This window comes from Calidris pugnax, unplaced genomic scaffold, assembly GCF_001431845.1.
Source record: "Calidris pugnax isolate Ruff unplaced genomic scaffold, ASM143184v1 scaffold18, whole genome shotgun sequence".
NCBI lineage: Eukaryota > Metazoa > Chordata > Aves > Charadriiformes > Scolopacidae > Calidris > Calidris pugnax.
Genome location: NW_015090812.1, coordinates 17,848,563 through 17,869,668, shown reverse-complemented (window position 1 = coordinate 17,869,668; position 21,106 = coordinate 17,848,563). Strand labels below are relative to the sequence as shown.

General features: G+C 40.3%; 2 protein-coding genes across 3 annotated transcripts; both read right to left on the bottom strand.

The window, feature by feature from the left end:
• Positions 1–294: 294 nt before the first annotated feature.
• On the bottom strand, positions 295–8,342 carry RWDD3 (RWD domain containing 3). Of its 2 annotated transcripts, none has more exons than XM_014939477.1 (4): positions 8,210–8,342; positions 2,007–2,491; positions 1,185–1,300; positions 295–1,085 (listed from the first exon to the last, which is right to left on the bottom strand). In XM_014939477.1, exons 1-4 carry the CDS (start codon positions 8,292–8,294, stop codon positions 971–973), a joined length of 801 nt encoding a protein of 266 aa, XP_014794963.1. In that variant the 5' UTR covers positions 8,295–8,342; the 3' UTR covers positions 295–970. The 2 variants fall into 2 exon arrangements, with proteins under 2 accessions (XP_014794963.1, XP_014794966.1); XM_014939480.1 differs by lacking the exon at positions 8,210–8,342 and adding an exon at positions 7,838–7,883.
• A 5,790-nt stretch (positions 8,343–14,132) lies between these two features.
• On the bottom strand, positions 14,133–20,660 carry LOC106886475 (cytochrome c-type heme lyase). Its single transcript, XM_014939468.1, has 6 exons — positions 20,518–20,660; positions 19,630–19,769; positions 18,880–19,028; positions 17,628–17,747; positions 16,747–16,833; positions 14,133–16,499 (listed from the first exon to the last, which is right to left on the bottom strand). Exons 1-6 carry the CDS (start codon positions 20,630–20,632, stop codon positions 16,301–16,303), a joined length of 810 nt encoding a protein of 269 aa, XP_014794954.1. The 5' UTR covers positions 20,633–20,660; the 3' UTR covers positions 14,133–16,300.
• Positions 20,661–21,106: the final 446 nt, after the last annotated feature.

The window sequence follows — 21,106 nt, the reverse complement described above, 5'->3', positions numbered from 1 at the left end:
ATACTGAAGTAAAAGACAGACGTGATAAGGAAAAAATTACAAGCTGGCCAAGGACACTCACCAATCAAAAAAAAAAAAAAAGCTAAAGGGAGGGAAAGTTTAATAGGGAGGTATAACTTACCAGCTTCTAAAATGACCGAAGACTTCACTGAAGTCTTGAGAGACAGAATACTGAAGTCTGTATGTATATTGCTCTGACAGGTTAACTGAATCAAAGTATTTAAAGATGCACAGACAGTAAAACCAGATAAAGTGCAAAATGGAATCTGTAAACTATCAAAGAAAATACTACAATTGGCTTTAACTTAGCTTTTTAATCAATTCAAATTCTCCACTTGGGTGTTTTTATACATTTTAGAATAAAAACTAACATTCCAAGACACTTCTAAGTTTTTTCAGGCCCCAAGTGACATGCACTTTTTCTTTAAATCAACAGCCTAGCATTTACAGTCAAATAAATGGAGAGGGAAAAGTTAGCAGATGAACACCTAAGGGATATTAAGTATATGCTGTCCTCACATATTCAAATCTGTGTTTGCTTTGCTTTTTATAGAAATATCTTCACATAAGCTTTCAAATCAAAATCAATTTTGCTTTCTAGAAGGCCATTATAAAAAAACCCACTACCGTGAGATATAAAAACCAAAACATTGAAAAACACGGATTGCAAAACAGAGTCTAACTAGAAGACTATTATTTTAATATGATTTCTTCCCAATCCCTCATGCTTGCCATGCAATCATCACAATTAACTCCACATTCCTTGGAAAAAAATATCATTATATAAATGTCAAACCATTGCCAATTCTTAACGTATGAACTGCCTTCTCAGCTTGCAAGAGGATGGCTATTTCTGGCACCTTTTGCAGAAAAGCCGTAACGTTGTTTGCCAAATTCATCCTTTGATCTTCCATCAGCATCTGCAGCCAACTGCTGCTTTGGTCAAAGAGTTCAGTGCTTTCTTTTAATTTCATTTTAAGAGAGGAGGCACAAACTCAGAGAAAAGAGTTGTAAGTCCCACAGTTTCAAATTCCTTTTGCAGCTCATCCAGCGTTGAATACTCTTTGACTTCAAACGTCTGAAACCTACATTGTAAAAGGGAAACTCATGAATATGCCTAGATTTGTCAGAATGTAATTATCAACTCTTGTTACTTTTCTATCCACAACAGTACCAAATTATACCTTTTATGCTGTGACTGTACTTTTGTCTCACACAGTACACTGATCATTTTCTCTTTGCATTTCTTTCCGCTTGAGTCCACATCTACCTTAGAAGTTTTCTGAAGAATCAAGTACTCCTAAATGACAAAAGAGAACAAAATATTAAATATCACCTAGTATCTTTGAACTCCAGTAAAATACAAAAATCTGTAATGAAACATGTAGGTTTTTTTCAGAACATAGCAATCAAACTTAGAAAGTGCCAATCCCCAAAATTGTATGACCGTTTCTATTCATCAGCTTGAAGTTAAGCACAGTTTTAAATGGTCTAGAGAACATGGGTTTGAAAACCCAAAACATTCTTCTCCAATATTACCACAAAAACCTGCCTAATGCAGTGGGAGTTCATAACTACAGACAAGAAGCTGAAAGCCCAGGTGTGCAGTAGGAGCACCATGCGGCCTAAGTTAAGGAAAGAGGCAGAAATGAGTGAGAAATATACGTTATTAATTTCTCATCACTAATTTTCTGTTTTCTGGGGTGTTTGGGAAATACAGGAGCCCGCACCAAGGCATATTAGAGTCAGGAAACACAGGGAATACAGGGGTTTAATTACAGAGGGAAGCAAAGCAATACAGGCCACAGGTTTAGAGGTATCACTGGTTTCTTTCTCATAGAATAACTTCTTTTTCTTTAATACAGAATAAAGTTGTTGGGCCTTCCTGGTCTTCTAATGATCAGTTTCCAAAATTGTTCATCTTAGAAAAACACATAGAAAATATTCAGACACATAGGTTTCTGTGGTAAATCGATAGAACTAGTCAACATTCATTGTTCCTGCACCTTAATGCTGCTCCTGTCACCCTGAAGAAGAATCAATATTATCCTGCCCATGAACATCAGTCTTCCAGTCAGCTTTAGATCTGAAGTCCATTTTTCCACAGTTTTGACGTATTTTGCCTTTGCTCTCATGTGATCTAAATGCAAAAGAAGCATCCAGATACCATCCTCTGTACTTGTTCCTTTTGACAAAGTAGGTTTTTCACTGCAAACTGTTGCTGATTGCTTAATGACATACTTAAGATGCTGCTGTATCCAAAGAATCAGATCGTGTACCATGGGTTCAGAAAGATGCTTCTTTGCTTGTTCAAGTAATTTATCTTTCACGTCCATACATTGGGCCCTTGTAAGCTGGTCCGAGTTAACAGAAATATCTGGTAGAGTTGATGGATAATTGACCGGTAAATGAAATAACAGCTTTAAAAGTACATCAGTATCCAGCAGTTCTTTCACGCTGATTTGAATTCTAAATGTGATTCCATGCGTCTCTGGAAGGTATAAAAAAAATAAACATTAATAGTTTGCTTGAAGTTGAAATAACATGGCTTAATAACATATATGTATTTTCTTTAACAATTTAACTCAAATGACTGCCATTCCATATAAAACAAGGGGTGTAGGTTTTTTTTGCGGAGTGGGGGGTTGCAACCAATGGCTCAAGCTATACTTGCAGGGGATCCTGAAATGAAACACTTCCATATCATACTAGAAGGAAAGTTATTAACACATTCTAAAAAGCATTCACACCTTTTGGCTCTTTCAAAGTCTAGACAAGTCAGTAATAAAGAACTGTCTCTCAGAAACACATAAGTCAGCTTCTACAGCTCAATAGCAGCAGCAAGGACAACCGAAAATAGAGACTTTTCTGGATGGACTCAGCACTGCCCTAACTCTGCTCCTAGAGAAACCTGTAAGACATCTACCATCAATATCAGCGCAAGGCAAATATACTCGTACTAAGCATTTTTGAAGAAAACCATTCAAAAGCAGTTCTACCCTAAAGGGAGATTTGGAAAGAAAAACATCAGATTCTTTGTCCCCTACAACTTTCAGGGAAACTATGCTTAACTCTTCTCTGCCAACTTCTCTACAACAGTTGGACTGTCATAATTAAAACACCTCTGGTTTACATCTAACCCTAGATACTACACACATACATATATATATATATATATACACACACTTATATAAAAATATCCATATATATACCTGCATTATCTACTCAAAAATTCTTGTCAGTCTACTTCAGAACAGAATTATTTTCAGAGTGAAAAGAAAACACATAGTACATAGCAGGAAGGGCAAAAGACCACATCCTCCGGACGGATCACATAATCAAAGACAATGAATATGGAAGTTATGTACAGTAATTCCTGCAATAAAACCTTCTTGACTAAAACATGTTTCACAGAAAAATAGAAAACTTCATGAAGTGAAAAGCAGGGACAGAGACCTAACCTACTTTTGCTCCTCTGCAATGAAGAAAGAGGGTATCAGATAAAAGATGATCTTCTTCAGATGTTCTCTGCTTCACCCCTTTGATGCATTCTAAACACCTCACCCCATTTCTTTAAAAAATTGCTAAAATGTCAGTTTGATTCATTCTATGAGGGCAGCAGAAGTCAGATTTGAAAGGCAGATGAGAGCAGAGCTGAGTTTCAGAGGAGCTCTTTTGAAGTGACTTGCCTTCTTCTCCCCCTACCTTACCTTACCTTCCTTTACATGACAGTCAGTTGAATTATGTTTGATTAGTATTGCTGACGCCGCTAACCAACCTCAGTGCTCCCTATGATTTTATATTTGAACCCTACTAAATAAGTGAAAGATCGTAAAAGTGGCTTGGACAGACAGAAACACTTCAGAGAACTTAGCCAAGGGCTTGTTTCCAAACCTCCCTCCTGGGGCATATGAACAACTCCATAGGTCAGAGCAGTCACAAAATAAAATAAGCAAACCCCAAACCCTCCAAACACAATTGCAAACTCTAGCAGTACTGTAAAAGTCTCCAAACATCTACAAAACATTGCTACCTAAACAGAATGAAATGCAGCACCAAAAGTAGTGGACACAAATCCAGTGAATTACATGAAATTACACTCAACCATGTGCGTAATTACAGGCACTACATGTCAAAGCCTCATCCCCTATCAAAGGGAGTTAGTCTCCAGCCTTCTAAGACCCCATGAAAGGTTCCAGACTATTTTTAAGACAAGCTTATTCCTCAGAAACATACAAGCCTTGGAAGAGACTCCAGTCTCCACAGCACCCATTGGACAGCATGCGGCCCGTGCTCATGGGCTGTAGCTATGCAGGAGGACCTTCCCACTCCAATCTCTGTCTTTTGCTGCCCTGACAGACATTTCTTACTGGGCACCAGCAACAACAGCTCCTCTGCCATTACGCTAGGCTCAGTACACATAACCACACAAAGAAGAAAAGCTTGCACTGCACCTCCTGGTACCCCCAGCACCCTCATGGCCATCACAAAGGGTCTCCTCACGCAGACAGTGCCTGCCAATCCACCTCCTTCCAGTTGCCCCTTACACAGGGCACCCACACCAGGTACGTGGCCAGCTGAAAGCAAGCTGCATTTGGTTGAACAGTATTAATATTATTCTATTCCTGCCTGTGAAGCACTTTATTTTAAACTATGCTGCCAATAGATTTTAAAAAGCAAAGTCTATGAGTTGAAGAATACTACTCTATTACTAGCTTAATTACAGTGACAGAAAAACATGTTACCTTTCTGATAATCCTCCTAGGATTTTTTCACTAGCTTGTCATACCAGATCTCACCAACTCAGAAGTAACTGAGGGATAAACAGACAGGCCAACCTTGCCCCTTCGGCAAGGGCCTCCTGCTGCACTGATCATATTCTTAAGCCTGTGACAATCTCACACCTTTCCCTGTGATGATGAACTAATCCGAGGGAAGCAGCGCAGCCCCGCGTCCCGAGGTGTATCACCCTGAGCCATCGCGAAAAGCCCAGCCGTGCTCATTTACATCTGCTGCAGACTTACTTTTAAAAAAGGAGAATTGGTTCAAAACGTTTGTGGGGCTACAGTGTCTAAAGTTTATTTTAACATTCCAGCATCCATTTTCTGCACCAGCGCTGCAGAGGGCTGGCAGAACAAAGAGCGAACCGCCGTCGCCCTGCGTAACGAGGCTCTAAAGAAATATTTCCTTTGTTTGCACGCGCTACAAGGTCTGAGTTGTCTTCACAGCAAAACGGTGATTATTTCTGAAATAAAAGGTTGGGTTTGACCATTCTGCTGGCATTTAACGTGCTAATAAGACTAAACTCAATACATTTTAACTCATTTTCCCCCCTAGCTGCATGCTTATCAGTATATTTAGCTCTAGCATACTTCAGATTTTTTCTTATGTTCCATGTCAACCAAACAGATATCCCCCTCCTCTCCTGCCCAAAGGCATTTTATGCAACACATGCAGTCTATTTTTAAATTCAGAAAACGGCACCTACTAACGTACAAGCTCAGAATATATAAATATATTTTTATAGCAAGCTTGGTGAGCAAACCAGAAGAGAACAGATTAACAAGCAAATTATGGATTTCTATCTGTAACGCTAATCTTTGTAAATAGATATGTATGGTAAAAAAGATACACTGTAATTAGTTTATTTAAATTCATCAACACATTGGTTTTGATAAAAACATATTTTAAATTCTGAATACTTCATTGTTAAATTCCAGAAAGCCAAAGTTTTTAGCATACCAAGAGACCTGCAAAAGCGTTTTCTTACATATCTCAAAACCATAAATCCCCAATGGCCTCCTTTTTGATCCTGTGGATCTACACGCAAATTACTCTTAATGTATCAGAGATAGCATAACATAAAAGTTCTCCTGGAACTTACTTCTGTGGACCATTTGTCAATGATAATTTATATGGTTTGAAAAGGTAAAGCAAATGTAAGCTAATGAATACAGCAAAACTTTTCTGTATACAAACTAAAGGATCCGGTAGCTCCAACATAAAATAGAAGTAAATTCTCAAATTAAGAAAACTACCAATAATCATCGTTGTACATAATCTTTCGATTCCAGCAGAAAACAATGGAAATCAATACACATGATCCTAACATATTGTGTACGCTGCCTGGCTAAAGGCCCTGCAAGGTCACATAACATCAGTATAAATATAATAGCCTGTTCCTGTTGTGTACTTGTGGCACTTTACGTTCCAGGAACGTTTCTAAGCCTTTTTTCATCCTGGTAACTTATAAACACAAAATCATTTTTCTGTGTATGAAGTACAGAGAAGAATATGCTTATATTCCTCTAACAGATTTTAAGGAACAGACGTGCATAGGCAATGTTCAGATACGTTAACATTTTTTAAAATAAACATCTGCTAAGCCTGGATACTGTATTTTCAAACTATGCCTGAAATAACATTCCTGAACTTTTTTTACTTTAAAAATATAAAATTCAGTCGAAATATTTCATGAATCGTATTTTTAAAATACAACTCTAAATACCAGTAAAAAAAAAAGGCAGAATTACCTGCCTACACTGGAGCAAGACGTATATCATGCAGATCTAGACAAAAAAAAAAATCTGCGTTTAGGTTACCCCAGTTAATTGTACTCCATGAAGACACTAGTGCCTTCATCCCTCTGAGGATGTCTACACACAAAGTTCTCTTCTCAAATGACCACTTGCTGTTCTGTGCAAATCTATTTCAACAACTACTTCGAAATGAAAGTTTGAGATTTATTCAATTAATTGCCTAGTAACTTATTAGTTAAAGTGAGTCACTCAAGAGCAGCCACACATAATTTCACACCAAAGCAACACAAAGTTACATTCACAGAATCACAGAATGGTTGAGTTTGGCGGGGACCTCTGGAGGTCATCTTGTCCAACTTCCCCGCTCAAGCAGGGCCACGTAGAGCAGGCTGCCCAGGGCAATGTCCAGATGGCTTTTGAGTATCTCCAGGGATGGAAACTCCACAACCTCTCTAGGCAACCCGTTCCAGTGCTCGGTCACCCCCACAGTAAAAAGTGTTTCCCTATCAATCCCAGTTCTTTTGTCCTGAATACACACTCAGGCAAAATCTGACGGCAGGCCACTGGATCCATTTTTAACAGCATTCTCCAGGACTTTACCGCAGTCCAACCAGCAGGAAGCTGCTTGCTTGCCATCACTCCTCTGGGGAGCTGGGCAGCACGCTGCAATAGCTCCCAGGTCACCAGGGGACATCAAGTGATACAGAACATATGCGTATTCCCTGTGTGTGTGCATATATATCCCCAACAAATCCACAGGAGAGCTGTCATATCTGTGTAGGCACTTATGCTCTGGATTTGAACAGACATACAACACTTGCATATCCCACCTGACACTTTCTTTAAGCCTGATAGTAACTGCTATTCTACACTGAGATTTATTCCTTGCTGAAGGGGCAGCTCCACAGCACTACGACAGCAAAGACTGATTAACGTCACGTCTTAAAATTATGCTCTAATCCGCGGCCACCATGGTTGCTGCAGAAAACACGGAGTACAGGTGTCTACACTTACTGCATTCCCAGCCTACACCATCCAGCAGCTGATGGGAGCAAGCACCACGGATCTTCTCACCTTCCTCCCTACAGCAAACATGAAAGATGATCCTCAGCACCCTGTAAAGCCTACAGCCATATGCTTGTTGCTGAGGCCACAGAACATATGGCACATCGTAAGGCCCAGAAAAAGAGAGAGATGACCCAAGGCCTCTTACCCACAGCAACAGCTGGCCCCCTGTTAAACGCTACAGGATAAATGCCTGGTCTTGTTACAGGTGGGAGACGCAAACACTGATTCACCTGAACAGCTGAACACCACCATTCCCACCATTGCCCTTCACCTACTGCAGCTCTCCACAGGCACCACCAACGGCGGGAATGAAGGAAGTCGCTAATTATAAACGAGGGCTCACTAGACTTTGTCCCCTGCAAACAGGCCAGCAGCAAAGACACACGGCGGGACAGGGACAACCGGGAAGGCACCCATCTTTGCCGCTACCGCTAATAGAAAGTGATTAAGCCGGTGCTGCCGCCCCCCCCCCGTCAACCGGGGCCGATGAGGGGAGGATCCCCAGCTGAGGCGCCGCCGCCGCGCCGGGTCTCGCCGCCCTGCCCAAGCGAAACCCTGCCGACCCGCGGTTTTCTTGGGCAAAGGATCCCGGCTGCCTTCACCTGAGACCGCCAGCACCTCGCAGGCGTCCGGCTCGCAGTAGATGGCGGCGAGAGCCGAGAGCTCCTCCAGCGCCAGCTCCGACATGGCGGCGGCGGCGGCTGAAGGCGCGGGTCGGGGTGGCGGCGGCGCCCCCTGCCGGCGGCGGGGCCAGCCCCGCCGCCGGCAGGGGACGCCGCCGCCACCCCGACCCGCGCCTCAGGGAGAGTGAGGCCGGCGGCGGGGCCCTTCCAGTCCAGCCTCCCCGGTGCTGCCCCTCGGTTCAGTCAGGCTCGTCAGGAAACGAGCAGCCCGGCAGCCTCAGAGGCGGCGAGGGGCGACGGGCAGCACCGGAGGCGGCGGCGGGGAGGCTGTTTTCCCTCAGCGCCGAACAAAATGGCCGCCGGCGCCGCCCGCCTCCCTCCCTCTCTCCCTCTTCCGAGGTGTGACAGAAAGGAATAGCCTCGTCGTCCGCGGGGTGCTGACAGGGCTCGTAAAGTTTTAGTAGAATATAAATTTACGCTGCGTGTATTCAACTGTTGTGGCTTTGTAATCCGCCTGAGACTGGAAGTCTTCTACAGCCAACAGTATTAACCGCAAGGCGCAGTCATCTTCGGTATCTTTTTCAGGAAAGTATGTACCAGGCTGGGTTTAATGCTCTAAATTCTGTTGAAATAACAAGAAATGTGAGAGTGCAGAGCTGGTAATGAGGGAAAGGAGGTGAGGGGACCCCAGGAGAGGGTTGGGGTGCTATGGGCAGCCCTGCCAGGGAGCGGCCCGTGCAGCTGCCAGAGGGCTTTGCTGGGAATTAGCCTCAAAAGTGCCTCATTCCACTATTAAGAACTTTCCCACCCCTGTTTTTTCCCCCCTTTCTCCTCATCCACTTTGCATATTCCATTTTACATGTTTAAATAAAAAACTCGATGTAAATGTCTTTTAAATTGACACTATCGCAAGACACCGAGGTCCCTATGAATAAGTTACTGCACTCTGACATTTGGAAGTCATCAAATGAGACAGTATAATGTCAGCTTGATATTTTTCACACTATGAAAATATCAGCTTCATGTCAAAGATCTAAATTCCATCTTAATGTAATAAATTTTCTTGTATTCACAGACTAGTGAAAATGCTAAATATTTAAATTTGAAATGAACTTCTACAGTTACAATCTGGCCTTCATATTCCATTATTATTAAATTGGAAGTCAAGATATTATTTTCCCTCTTTTTTTTTTTATTTCTTCAAATATTGTGGTGTTTGATTGATAGAATAACATTAGCCATATTCATTTCTTTAAATGGATGCTTTCCCATCAACATGTGGCAAATAAAGTTTAAAAAAATTTTAAAAATATATATCTTGCTTTTTAGAGTCAGCCTGTATTAAACCAGCTCCAGCATCCTGTCATAAATTGATATGCCGCTGACAATATCAGTACTTTCCACTTTGCCTGACAAGGCAAACAGAACTCAACCTTTCATACGTAGGTAAGATTAATCTTCCAGTGTTATCTGCAAAAGTAGTATCCTTTGCTTTCCACTCCCTGTAATTACGGCCCCAATCAATTGGGTGTTGCGTCGACAACCACTAGTGATTATATATAAAATCGTGCGTTTAGACCCTTTTTCCCCTGAGTGGCAAATAAGAGTAGACAGACATTTGGAAAAAAAAAAAGTCAGTTTGGAACATCCGTCTACATCTTTTTACCACCATTTCCCTGCCAGCCACTCTACCCTCCCAGCTATCGCAACTGTAAGCGGTCCTAAAAGCATGTACTCCAGAAGGCATTAAAGGACCGGCAGGAAGAGTCTGAGCATCACTGCGGTTGCCCATTTGGGGGTCACAAGACAGAGACTAACAAGGACCCCATAACGACAGCTAAGTGTGGTGGCTAACCTACACAACTCCAATCACCTCCACCTTTCGGCACGGCTGTAGGACAGCTGCAGTGCCTGTATTTTCTGCCACAATAATGCTGACAGCCCTAATGCAGCCAGGATGCCATTCCCACCAGCTACAACTGTTCTTAACAGAGTTAAATTGCTCTGGTTTTTCAGATACCTAAGAAAGAAGCCATTATTTCTGTAGTAACACCTGTAAGTGTTGTCACAATGGTAGAAGTTTTCCCAAAAGTGGCTTGTACAAAAATGGCAGAGAAAAAACTAACTTGAAAACCTGTAAAAACCACTCCAAAGCTGAAAAGCAAAAGTTTAAAGAAAACAGAAGAAGATGCAACCCCTGTAATTGTGAAAAATTGTGATAAAACATGGAGATGTTCTTCCTCAGTATACTCAAGTACAGCTAGTATTTTTCACCTTTTTTTTTTTTTTGGCACAAAGCATGTGCTTTTTAAAGTTGGAATTAATTAATTTAACAATTTACGTCTCAAATTAAAGCTCCCGAAATCTGCATGGTTTGTTCTAAGGTTAAATTCAACATTTTCATGAGGTTTTGCTCTTTGGTTTTTGAAAATGAGCTAACGAATTCTCATCGATACATAAAGCAAGCCTTCTCTAATTTGAAGAAAAAACAAATGAGAGGAAAAATCTCTTCTATTACTTTTTCTTTTAAGTATTTTAGAAGCAAGTTTTTCAAGGACTTGTGGTCTAGAAGTGCTTTTTAAAGGCACTTGCATTTATCCTCCATGCATCAAACTGCTCTCAGTCAATTCCCTAAGACACTTAATCTTTTGGCAGATGGAAACTCATTTTGAAAGTCTACTAATGATCAATTAAAGCATTAGCTATCTCTATAGACAGGAGGTTTATGGGGTCACAGTCTTCAGAAGCTGGAGGCAAGAGCAGCAGCATGTTAGAAAAACAGCTAAAACTTTCTGTAGTTACCACAAAATTTGCAAAACATCAGAAAACAGAAATCATGACTTAACAGAGTTTTTTGCCGTAGTATGTTGAAAATAAATGTGATGGTTTCTGTATTGTAAGAGATGCCATCATCCAAACTGAATGTCAGCAAAGGAAACTATTATTTTAGAAATAAGTCCTAATGACCACCCGAATACTTCCAATAAATTTACATTATCCTTTGAAAATTTCATTCATTCATTCAGACTCCAGTCATAAAGACAGGTACCCATGCTGCAAATCTGCAGACATGTCTTGTGTGTAGCTGCCATTGGGACCGGTGGATCACTGGTAAATAATCCTTTATTTCACACCTGCTGAAGGCCACACGTTTAGGTTGGGGTCAAGACTAGTACTCTGCCCACAGGTTTCTATACAATTTGATGTACAAGTAGTAAGGCCAAATAGATGCAACTGTCACATTCATAAAAGGATTTAAGATTCTTTCTCTAGGAGTTTGGCAAACTGTTTTTTCTTGAAGGAGATGCACATAAAAGTGATTAACCATCTAATGCAAGCTAAAAAGAATGCTTTTTACAAAATGACATATCCAGTATGACCATAGGTTCCTATTATTACTAACATCGCCAAGAGAATCAATATTTACTTGATTCACTGCATATAGACCTTTGCCTGCAATTTACCTTGTACAAAGTAAGACAGAATAATAAAAAAACCACTTCTTTCAGTGACAGTAAAAACATATCAAGTTTCCTACTAAAAATTTGTAGGAAACTAGCAACGCAGTGTATTTTTAAAAAGAACATATGTAAGATACTTGTGGGTAGGGAAGGGTGCGATACTGCAGACGTAAGCACAGCTAGCACTATGAGTAGCATATTCTATCCTCAAAATCAGTTCAGTTTTCATATCAAGTACATCTCTTTGTGGAACCCTACTAGATGGATTTTCCTCCAGGCATAACCAAAGGGAGACAAAGAATTCAAGTGTCGTTTAATTTAGTAAATGCTGGGATCAGACCTCTTTAAAAAGTAACGGAGTGGCGCTTTTGAAAGGGGCATTTCTACCCTCTATAAAAACTACATTAGTCAGAGTCCAAAAATTAGGCAGCACTCCTTAGTTTACAAGTTCCCTTCATTTTTAGCTGCTGAGCTATAGCAACCTGAGTATCTGTTGTTAGTATCTCCAGCTTCTGAGCTTTCACCATTATTTCCCCACGCTTTGACACAAGAGTTGAACAAACAACATGGGAGTGCGTAAGATGACAGGCTATTTACGATCATTTTCAAAGCACCGAGACACCCTTTGCCACTCTCACACATTTTGGAGATAGAATAATATTCATCATCGTTATTTTAGACTTTAAATAATTACACAGCACATAAAGTCCTGATAGTAAATACATTATGTAAGTATTAGACAGCATTGTTGTCCCATTTCACAGTAAACTAGCTTACCTCTTTGACATCATAATTCAAAAACAGTAATCCAGAACAATATGCTTTGGCAGTAAAAAATAGCCATAATCGATGACGGACACAAATACCTTCTTACCAGCAACACAGTCTCTTTCTTCTACAGCAACATAGGGAAGAAATTCTAGGAATTTGCTGAAAAATTATTCTTAGAGATTGAAGCTAAGACCACTGGCATAATATGAAAAGGGGGAGCAATGTTGTTTCTAGGGGAGAGGGGAATAAATAAAGGAAGGGTGGCAGAAGAGCTACAGGTCCACTGTCCAAACTGCCTGCCAGGGCAAAATGCCCTAGGATGACTCAACAGAGCCAGGAACTCCAGGCATCACAGAAGGACAAGCTTGTGAATTACTCCCTAATTACAGGGCTCTCGTGTTGGCCACAGATACTAACAGGACATGCTGCGGAAGAGCAGAGAGGTGGTCCAGCCTTACTGAGCAGGGAGGGTGCTGTAGACACAGCAACCACACGTTTGGTGCCCCACCAGACTGGCAGCATGGTGGCAAGCACCCTAACAGCAGGGCAGTCACTGGCTGCCTGCAGCCATACAACAGCAAGAAGCCAAAACCACGTATCTGAACTCAGAATGGTCTCCTGTTCCAGGTAACAAAGATCAGTACCACTCTTGACTACCTGTGCATGACCCAAGACCTGAGTACAGCTGGAGTGCTTTGCCAGAGTCCTTTTCCATCAGTCAGTCACGGGGACTGCAGCTTCTGAGCGTCGCAATATCCTCGAAGAACACATCTTCAGGTGCCAACCAGGAGTGCTCTCCTAACTTGTTTTAACTGTACATCAAACACAGTCATGCAGGGTTTCAACATGGTAAAGCAGAACACAAGTGAACTTTAGATACCTAAACACACAGCTGATTTTTAAAATGGCCCTGCTTTAGTGCCAGTGTCTACATTTTGCCTTTTCCATGAGCACAAGGTTAACCTGGTTTGAGATGCTGGGTTCCAAAGTTCTGTTTCGGCCTGACTGGGAGCCTGATGCTGCTGAATTCCCTGAAGGGCCTGATCAGGATACTTCTTCACTTCTTGGAGCTTCATGAACTCTCCATACCTTTCTACACTTAGAAAGAAAGGATATAAATGTATTTAGTTATGCATACACACACACATTACCATTAATCTAGCCTAAACAGGTTTTACAGTTAAAACATGCTCCCAAAGGGTAAAAAACATCAATCACTGTTTTTCAAGTTTGTTAGAATTCTAATCACTCTGATACCCATCTTCTGAGAAATAGTGAACTGCCAACACCATGCATAAAATAACCCAAATGTAAAAGAGAAAACTACATGTTTACTCCCTTAAGTTTTACTCCTTATAGAAGTGAATTATTTTCATTTACACTTCAAGGATTATTTAAAAACAAACAAAAAAATCCACGCATTCCTCTCTTCAGAAGTTAGCCAGGCTCAGGATGAATATATTTGGCTTCAATTTGTTGTTATTCTGAGAGCTGCTGGTTTAGTTGGCAAAGATTTGAATTTAGTCCCTGGTTCTGTATTCACCTAAATAAATGAAGAGTACGTATTCAAAGCTGTGATTAGCTGTTACACGCTATAATCTCATTCGACACATGCAAGAACTCATCTTAATAATTCTTACAGCTAAAAATATGATCACCAAATACCAAAGTTAAGAAAAGTATATTTATTTGATTCTCCTTTTTGTTTGATGACAAAGTAGTACATTTCATTAACAGTAGCACAGAAAAGAACAATTTTGAATCTATGTGAGATGGAACATAACAGATGACAGTAAACGCATGAAGTGGCAAGTGACACCTTTCATCAGATTTAGCAGCAATTACAACTTCCATAACGCGCTCAACATCACACTTATGAAATCAACAAAGCAAACTCCTTCTTTTGAAGCTTCTGAAGCACTCCCTGCATTGGTGTATCTTTTCCATATTTAATTGTGAGAAATACATAACTGTGCATATACTAAGTTACCAAATGTATACATAAACCAACCAAAGGAAAAAAAAAAACCACCCCAAAAAGCAGTAAGCCTGTTTTTACTGTTAGAACAGAGAGAAGTAGCTCTTTCATTACCAATACAAGCTCACACATTTCTCATAGATCTCATACATATAAAATGCCTACTCGGAGATTTTTTTTTTTGCCCCAAACTATTTTTCATTTATATATGAATCACCAAAAAAGTGAAAAAGGAATGAGGCAAGTGGATAGGGCTAAGAGAGTGGTTTTCTCTTTAGAATTCTGGACTTTTGGGTACTATTTATTCTTACCATGCAGGACAGTTGCCTCTGAAGGGGGAACCGTTCCTCTCTACTAGTACTTTAAAGTATGAAAGCTTCCCTGAATATTTTTTTCCTAAGTGGAAAATTACTTGACTGAAACATTGAGGGGCTTTCCCTTCAGACCAAAAAACCAATAAAGCTTCCCATGTCAGTTAAAAATAACCACTTTCAGAAAATGAGCGTACAGCTGGTTCCCAGCTAATGTTGTGAAGTTTCATGAAGTAAGCTTCTCCCATTTGAGAAGCTACAATCTGATACTCTTTTATTCCTTCCATTCCCAAGTGTTTTGCATGGAGGACTCATTCTCAAGAGTAAAATATGCTGAAATGGAGGAATATTTAACTGAAACGTACCAAGCCATGCAGACTTAAAGCTATTACAGTGGAAGACTTTAAAAAAAAAAAAAGTTGGTTTCCCTTATTAAGCACAAACTTTAATCAAATCTTTAAGCCACACAGCATTAACACGCATCACTCTTAGAAAGCGCTCACATCAACCTTACTTCTTGGCATTTTTGCTTCCCTGTTAGCCAAGTTACACGCACCCTGTAATATGCCTGCCTATAATCACTACGCAGTAACGCCTATGACTGCACTCATCCACCCTTGTACGATTCTGTAGTATAAGGAAAAAAACAAACCCACCTGCTAGAGTACAGCTGATGAACCCAAGATGCAAAATACAGATGCACTGCGTGTTTCTTTGAATAAGGCTTATTTCTGTCCTGAATGACTTGAGACATGCATTAGACACCAGAAAACAAACCTTTTCAATACTCAAATAAATAGCCATTAAATATCAATTTTATCTCCTTTTAGAAATGTTTTAAAAGTAACTGACAATCATTTCCTGTTTCTAACACATGTTCTTCTGTTCAAAGATAAATCACAGATTAAGGCATGCATATATTCTCCTTATTTTCAACTTAACATACCTTTAAAAATACTCATACTACACTATACTTCCTCTAACAGAATAAACTTTATTGACGTTTTCTGAGGAAGCATGTGTTTGAACAGGTAGTGTCCATGTGAAAACAAACACACGGTTTTATATAGTTAATAAAACATGCCTTTTGAAACAGTCCAGATCTTTTACCCTTTATTCATCATCTAAAGTATCCAAAAGCTGTAATTACGTGAAATCATTTATGAGATTTCCAGTTTTCGCTATTTAAATAATACTCAAAACTCCAGTCAGAATCAGAAACCTAATGTATTTGGTGCAGCTCTGGAGTCATGAAAAGGCAGCAAGCTTATGCAGAATCTGTGACAAAGCAAGAAAAGACTTCCCAGCTCTTAAGGAAGTTAAGATATGTTTTTGCTACTATAACTTTATTATTTCATTTGAAACACCATAAAGCACCGGTGTACTTAACAACACATTTCCCCATCCTCCCTCCCCATCCCCAGAGAACAAGTGGTGATGAAGAAAATAACGATGGTTGCAATGAACTTCTACTTCAAGTCCCAGTATTCACTTATCCTTAGTCTAGGAGAAAAGTGGTTTACTTTCCGACTACACACCACAGGAGCAGTTATGAAGTCCACCGCCACCAAGCTACCTTCATTCTGTCCCACACAGCCGAGAGAGAGTCAAACGCGGGGCGAACATCCAGGATAGTGAACTGGTAGTTCTTATCTACTGCTCCACCATCGTAGTAATCAATGACATAGCGCACTTCTTTTCCACATCGGTCAACAATCCAATCATGTCTGTCAAAGGGAAGTTCATATCTGGAAAGACAGATAATAGACCACACAGATATTTTAATGGATACTATGAACCTGGGAGAGGAAGTCCTATTTAAGATTTATTTATGCAGATACCAGCATAAGGTCCCCAGTAGTCCTTCTATCTTCTGGTAATTTTAACTTGCAATTCCAGTTCTGGAAGATCTTAAAATTAATTCTACATTATGTTTTCAAATATGTCTGCCTACCCTCCCACCTCACTGTAAGACCTTCTTTCCTGTCCACATACCCCATCCATGAACGTATTCTGGCTCTTGGTGAATACTCCTTTGCTTTGCCTCCAAACCGCATCAGTGATGGTCCACATGGACATTCCCTGTGCACAGCATCAAAAAAGAAAGTCATTTTACCTGTTAAAACAGTCTCATTTTAAGTAATTAAACCACTACAGTAATTTGTTTTAGTAATAGAAAAACCGAGTAAGAGCAACCAGAAAAAAATAATTACAAGTGATCTAAACCAGCTTTTTTTTTTTAAAAGGTTTGAAAAGTCCCCTAGTTTCTTACAGCAGTTACTGCTGGTATGATAAGGTACCTTTGATATGCTCCGCAACATTATTTTAATTTATCAATAGAGCAGTCCTCAGCAAATCTAACCCACAGATTTAATAGATCAAAGAAAAGAAAACCGTAATCCCAACTACTGTGTAACAAAGGTCATGGAATTTCAAAGACCAATTCCTACATACAGAATGCTTAACCAGTTTGTCTCTTCTAGGAACAGGGACTATATTGATCTAAAAAGTGACAGAGCTTGTTTTACACCAGTCACTTTTAGTCCAAGTTTACATCTCATATCCTTTTCATAATATAAGCATATCAATTAAATAATTTCCAAATAAATACAGTAAGAAGTTAATTTCTCCAAATCCACATTATACACACACCACCAAAATGCTCATCAGTTTTATCAACATAGTAATTATTCAGTTCTAGTTAATAGATAATCTTCCTCTATATTAATTAAAATGCAGGCTCCTACAAGACCCTAACTTTTGCGACACAGCAGCATCAGAATATTTCTGCAAGAACTAGAGACTTTCTACTTTCAAAGAATTACAAAATCAAGGGCTAAACCAAAGGATTTGCTTTTCATTTCATATGTACGTACCCAGCATGAAGTGCTTCCCACTTTAAAATCTCCTTCCAAGCTTGCTCATTATTTTGGTTGTGAATCTTAATGATGTTGGTCATGTCTTCACCTGTTATGTCATCGTCTTTCCACCTCCACCTAAAAGAAGAATTTGGAAACAGTTCATAAGCATTACGGCATAACTATTTCGCCTTCCTCAGTTTACCTGATGGATTTTTGAATCAAGAGATTTAAGGTTTTATGCAAAGACACAAAGCAAGCATGGAAACTTCCGGCTCATCTGCTTAAGCATCTTGAGAACCACTTCATTTTCTGTGTACAAGTTCAATCATCAAAGTTATCATCCTAGCAATCCACAAATTCTAGTTAGCTAAATTAACAGCTTAACTGGATCAGAAAGTTATCCAAGTATGCAAACATCAGCACATCCATGGTATTCATAAAAATGGTTAGGAAAAATCCCACTTGCATTCCTAATGCACGGAAGTCCTGCACTGAATACATTTTGCATACATTTAGAAATGTCTTTCTTCTCTCTGACCCTGCACTATGACTACACACGTGCTTCCTTTTCAACAGGCACAACATGGAACACAGTCAGGTGTTTACAGGATCACAACTAGTGTGTTCAATATGGACTGTTTATGGCATACTGTCTTAAGAACAATATTGATACGTAGAACAAAGAATTACTGTTGTTTTAATAGTAATTGCCGTAAAAGTTTATCTGTTTGAGAATGACAAATACTTGCAAAAGAACAAGGAAACAGCAGCACAGGAAGGTTTTTTCGGCCACAGGAAACATTATAATTCAGTTAGATCTTGCCTAAACTAAATTTTTGTAAGGACTGAAAACACCTACTTGTCAAACAATTCTCCCACTTAGCAATGTTGTAAAGTCATTAGATGTTCTCACAATGATAGAGCTTTTACTATCAGTTTACAGGGTTAGCATGAAGCTGACTGAGTTTGAAAGCTGCCAATCATGCAGCATTTGTCCCTGCCTATACACTGACTTTTAAAAAAATTTTCTGAGCTAGTGGCAGTTGCCTGACATTCCCTACCGTCTTGCTGATCAGTAGAGGAGACATGGCTTTTAAGACCACCTCATCCTTTAAAACAAAGCTGTTTATAAAAATAATTAGCTAGTTAATTATTTACTGCTTAGAGTCCACAAACTCTTAAATAATATCAATGAATAATAACTAATGATATTACTTCATGAATTTCAGACTCTCGGACTCCATCTGATAATTCACAGTGTATTTACCCTTTTCTTAGCATAGCATTCCAGAACATTTGCTCTGAAGGGTAGACCCATTTCTTGTCAGAATGTGCTCTAGGAATGGAAGATTCTTCTCTAACAGTTGACAATGGAAATGGTTGACCTGGAGATGGCTGCTGATTAGGAGGTGGCATCTAGAAAACAAGGAGAATCAACCACAAACGAGCAGGAATTATTATTATGTTACAGTGTTCAAGAAGAATCAAAGCATAATTAATCAGCTGCTACAAAGATCAAGTTCAGCCTTCATAGAAGTCCATTAAAATAATCTTTCTCTTTTGCAGCAAAACTCTTTGCACAACTTTGTCATCTGAAAACTAACATCCCTTTTGCCTAAACTTCAACTTTCAAAACAGCAGTGCTTTTTGTAAATCAGAGGAAATCTTGGAGATTTGAATCAGAACCTGCCCATATCACTATTATACAGAACCTACAAACTGCTAATGCAGCATAAAAACCATAGGCATAACTAACAAATAGAAATAGACAGCAAAAGATATTTAAAAACTGAAAAAACATCTTTTACCAAAAAAATGTAAATCTGAAGAAAAGAATGTTAAATAAGGTGTAATGTAGTTTTCTACAAATATTTGCATACAAAATGAGAAAAAGCAGTCCTAAAAACTAAAAACTAATGTTAATTGATGGTCTTTCCATCTTACTATCACTATTTACATTTTGGGTATTCCAAGAGAAACAAAACTGAAAAAACCACATGAACTATGCGAAAATTACCATATTGCTAGGATCTATGTCATCTTTCATTTGTGATGTCACGGGACATGCTACAAATTCATACGCTCTATGCTGATGTGCAGGAACATCATCTGTGTTCTCAGCTCTATGGTCAGGAGTCTTCATATGCATTGGACAACCTAAGTAACAGAAAAAAATAGTGTATGTTATGCTACAAAATGGTAACACAAAAATAGTGTATGTTATGCTACAAAATGGTTAACATGGCAGGAAATGGGAAACAGTTCATTGAATGTTCACATAAATGCAAACTGGTATTTTGCTTTTTCTTCTGAGGTTTGCAAGTTTTAACTATTCTCTTTCCTGACTTTTTTGGGACCGAGCACCATGGCAAGATCTAAAATTGTTACGTAGTCCTTGAATGCTCATTGCCCACCCCTATAGTGAGGTGCCTATAGCTAAAACTTCCACGGCAATATTAATCCAACATGCACTGATTGTGTCAACAGAAGAGCTGAAGTCCTCCTTCTCCAGACAGTCATCTTATCCCACCCTTCTGCTGCCCCTTCCCAGGTGTGTTCTCTAGCAAGAACCACCTGCTCCCAGTCACCACCTCTGCAGGGGCCCCTGCACCTCCCTGACCCTTTGTGTGCGTACCACTGGATGGGAACAGATCTGCAGGACCCTTGTGAAATGTGACAACCCACATGTCCTACAGCAAGCACCTATGCTCCCTATAGACAGAAGAGCTGGCACACTCTTCTGGTGAACATCTGACTCCTTTTCATGAAAAGTTACTTGACAGCTATTTTTGATAAAAGAAAAACTTGAGCTTTTACTTGTAGAATGTTTTTTTTCTTTTTAAACATTTGTCAATCTCTTTTCCGTGTAAAGACCTGGTCTCATCTAAGTTTCAAGAATAATTACCGCTCATTTTTTCCTGATGCATGGGGCATTCCGAAGGTGGGGACTCCGTGGGATGCTGCTTGGGGGCGTTTGGCGACTGACCCGCAGCTGCCGGGGAGGAGGCGGACAGACCCATGGCTACTGGGTCTCTTTACAGCAAGTTTCTGAGGAAAAAACAAGCAAGTAACCGTAAAACAAAACCACACCGGTGAACACAAGTGCGGTACGTTGCTGCATCACAAATTAAAAAGTTAAATAAAATATGACTTTAAATAATTAACAGCCAGGATAAATAAAGCTCTGCAGCCCGAGCGTGTACCAGGGCTGAGGAGGAAGGAGCTGCCGCGGGACAGGAGCCGCAGGGACTCCCCCCGGTGACACCTCGCTCAGGCCGCCTGCCCCCGGCCCGGCCCGGCTCCTCACGCCCACCGCCGGCGCGACAAGGCCGCGGGAGCCCTGCCCGCACCCCGAACCCCGCCGCGGGCAGCAACCACCTCACCTAACGCGAGGCCGCCGCACCGTTACACACGCCGTGACCGACGGCGGCCGCCGGCAAGGTCAGGCCCGCCCCCGGTGCGCAGTCGACCCGCCCCGGTCCGCCCCGCCGCCG

Coding starts and splice junctions, on each gene's coding strand:
- RWDD3 (XM_014939477.1), bottom strand. CDS start 8,294: ATGTCGGAGCTGGCGCTGGAGGAGCTCTCGGCTCTCGCCGCCATCTAC. Junction 2,492..8,209: donor CGAGGTGCTGGCGGTCTCAG/GTGAAGGCAGCC, acceptor TATACCTTCCAG/AGACGCATGGAATCACATTT. Junction 1,301..2,006: donor GTGACAGGAGCAGCATTAAG/GTGCAGGAACAA, acceptor TTTGTCATTTAG/GAGTACTTGATTCTTCAGAA.
- LOC106886475 (XM_014939468.1), bottom strand. CDS start 20,632: ATGGGTCTGTCCGCCTCCTCCCCGGCAGCTGCGGGTCAGTCGCCAAAC. Junction 19,029..19,629: donor ACATAGATCCTAGCAATATG/GTAATTTTCGCA, acceptor CTTGTTTTCTAG/ATGCCACCTCCTAATCAGCA. Junction 17,748..18,879: donor AATGCTATGCTAAGAAAAGG/GTAAATACACTG, acceptor TTCTTCTTTTAG/GTGGAGGTGGAAAGACGATG.